General features: G+C 40.4%; 1 protein-coding gene across 2 annotated transcripts in view; it reads right to left on the bottom strand.

Annotated features, from left to right (window-relative positions):
- The window catches only part of Sumo1 (small ubiquitin like modifier 1), a 37,736-nt gene that overhangs the window by 20,629 nt on the left and 14,691 nt on the right, over positions 1-2,416 (bottom strand). For both annotated transcript variants that reach the window (XM_008835449.2, XM_029564651.1), the window contains one exon: positions 1,360-1,434. In XM_008835449.2, coding sequence (XP_008833671.1) covers positions 1,360-1,434 — 75 coding nt within the window. The remainder of the gene's footprint in view (positions 1-1,359; positions 1,435-2,416) is intronic.

Here is a 2,416-nt window from a genome sequence, read left to right on the forward strand (position 1 = left end):
AATTTTATGTCTTATAGGATTTATACTGAGTTCAATATTGTATAACTGTATTAATTCAACTGTGAACCTAAAAATTTACAGCCACTTTTGAAAGAGATGTATCCTTGCTCTGGAGTGTGTTACTGAATATGTTAAAGCTGTAATGAAATACTTCTTCTAATCATGTGTTTATTAAAATTTTTTTTAAAAAATCATGGTCAGGTATGGTGGCATATTTAAAAAAAAAAGGGGGGGGGCAGGCATGGTGGCACATGCCTTTATTCCCAGTACCTGGGAGGCAGAGGGCAGGTAGGTATCTTGTGAGATGGAAGCCATCTGGTCTATACAGAGGGTTCCAGGAGAGCTGGAGCTATACAGAGACCCTGCCTCAAAAAAAAAAAAAAAACTGGGGCTACAGGGAGACCCTGTCTTAAAAGACAAAAAAAAAAGCAATTATATGTAATTATGGAAGACTTATGTACGAAGACTCATTCCTCCAACAGTTTTCAACATGATGTCATCAACATCTCAGAGAACTCAATATGATACAGACTTATGTCTGCAGAAATTAAGCGCCAGAAGAGGAAAAACAGGTGGAGAAAAGAACAGGCCCCCTTGCTTAAAGATAACCCTAGACTTTTAATTTAATCGTATTTTCAGTATTTGCTCCAAAATAATCCAACCCAAGGGCAAGGTTCTATTTGGAAAATCAATGATGAACTAAACCTGTCTAGCAAAATAATATTTTAAAAAGCTGTCAAAGTTGGATGAGGTAGAGACAGGAGGATTTGTAATTCCAGGTCAGTCTGGACTGGAGAGACCTTGTCTCAAAAACAAAAAACAGTATCAGGCCAAGTGTGGTGGTGCACACCTTTAGTCCCAGCACTCAGGAAGCAGAGGCAGGAGGATCTCTGTGAGTTCAAGGCCAGCCTGGTCTATACAGTGATTTCTAGTCCAGTTGGGGCCTCAGGGAGACTGTCTAAAAAATAAAAATAGGGGCTGGAGAGATGGCTCAGCAGTTAAGAGCACTAACTGCTCTTGCAGAGGACCCAGGTTCAATTCCCAGCACCCACATGGCTGCTATGAACCATCCTTAACTCCAGTTCCAAGGAAATCCAAAGCCCTCTTCTGACCTCCATGGCATTACATGACATGGTTGTGCTCACATACATGCAGGCAATACACTCATACACATAAAAAAAAAAATTTTTTTAAGTTTTTAAAAATAAATAAAAAACCAGTATCATCAGCCTCTTCTACGTCCAACAGCATGTATAGTAAATAAAAATGCAATTTTAAAACAATTTGTCACACCTAATCATTCTTCCTATGTGTTTTCACACTGGAGGAATGTCAAAGGAGAAAAATAATGACACTCACCTGCCCAATGACTTTGAGTTTAATGTATTCACCTTCCTTCTTATCCCCTAAGTCCTCAGTTGAAGGTTTTGCCTCCTGAAAGGGGAAAAAAAAAACTGAAGATTAAAAATTCCTAAATGTAGGGGTTGGAGAGATGGCTCAGAGGTTAAGAACACTGACTGTTCTTGCAGAAGACCCGGGTTTGAATCCCAGCACCCACATGGCAGCTAACAACTGCCCATAACTCCAGTTCCAGGGAATCGATAGCCTCTTCTGTCCTCTGAAGGCATTGCACGACACAGGTGTACTTACTTACATGCAGGCATAACACTCATACACATAAAATAAAAATAATTTAAAAATTTTTTTTTTTAATTCTTAAATGTAGGCTGGGTGTGGTGGCACACCTTTAATCTGGTGGCACACCTTTAATCAGGAGGCAGAGGCAGGTAGATCTCTGTGAATTCAAGGCCAGCTGGGGCTACAGGGATATCCTGTCTCAAAAAGACGAGGGAAATAATAGTGTGGGGAGGGAGGGAGGGTCAAATAGAAAAGCAGTGGTCTAATATACTAGAGTCAAAACAAATCAGTTTTATATCACCTAGTATTTTAGACTATATGAAGCATTTTAATCCAAGTCTTTAAGATAATAAGGCCTGACTGAAAGCAATAACAAAAGAGGAGGGAGACTGGACTAGAATGGGAGAGTGAGGGGTGGAGAGGAGGCAACCCACAGGAAGGCAAAAGATTTACAAAATCCCTTCAAATAAAGGAGCATCTCAGAGCAAATTAGGTTAACGGATTAAATTAAGCAAAAACAACTTCAGCATAAAGCATCTCAAAAATTAATCATTTTCAATGAAGTAGTATCCTGGAAAATTTCATCAATGTGTGGTCAAAGTAGCCCCCTCCTACACTTTAGTTCAACCACATTTAAATATGCCAGGCATGGTGGCGCATGCCTTTAATCCCAGCACTTGGGAGGTGGGGGCAGGTGGATCTTTGTGAGTTCAAGGCCAGCCTGGTCTACATAGTGAGTTCCAGGACAGCTGGGGCTACAGGAGACCCTGTCTCAAAA

The sequence above is a fragment of the Nannospalax galili genome, unplaced genomic scaffold (assembly GCF_000622305.1).
Source record: "Nannospalax galili isolate Female #2095 unplaced genomic scaffold, S.galili_v1.0 scaffold637, whole genome shotgun sequence".
Lineage (NCBI taxonomy): Eukaryota > Metazoa > Chordata > Mammalia > Rodentia > Spalacidae > Nannospalax > Nannospalax galili.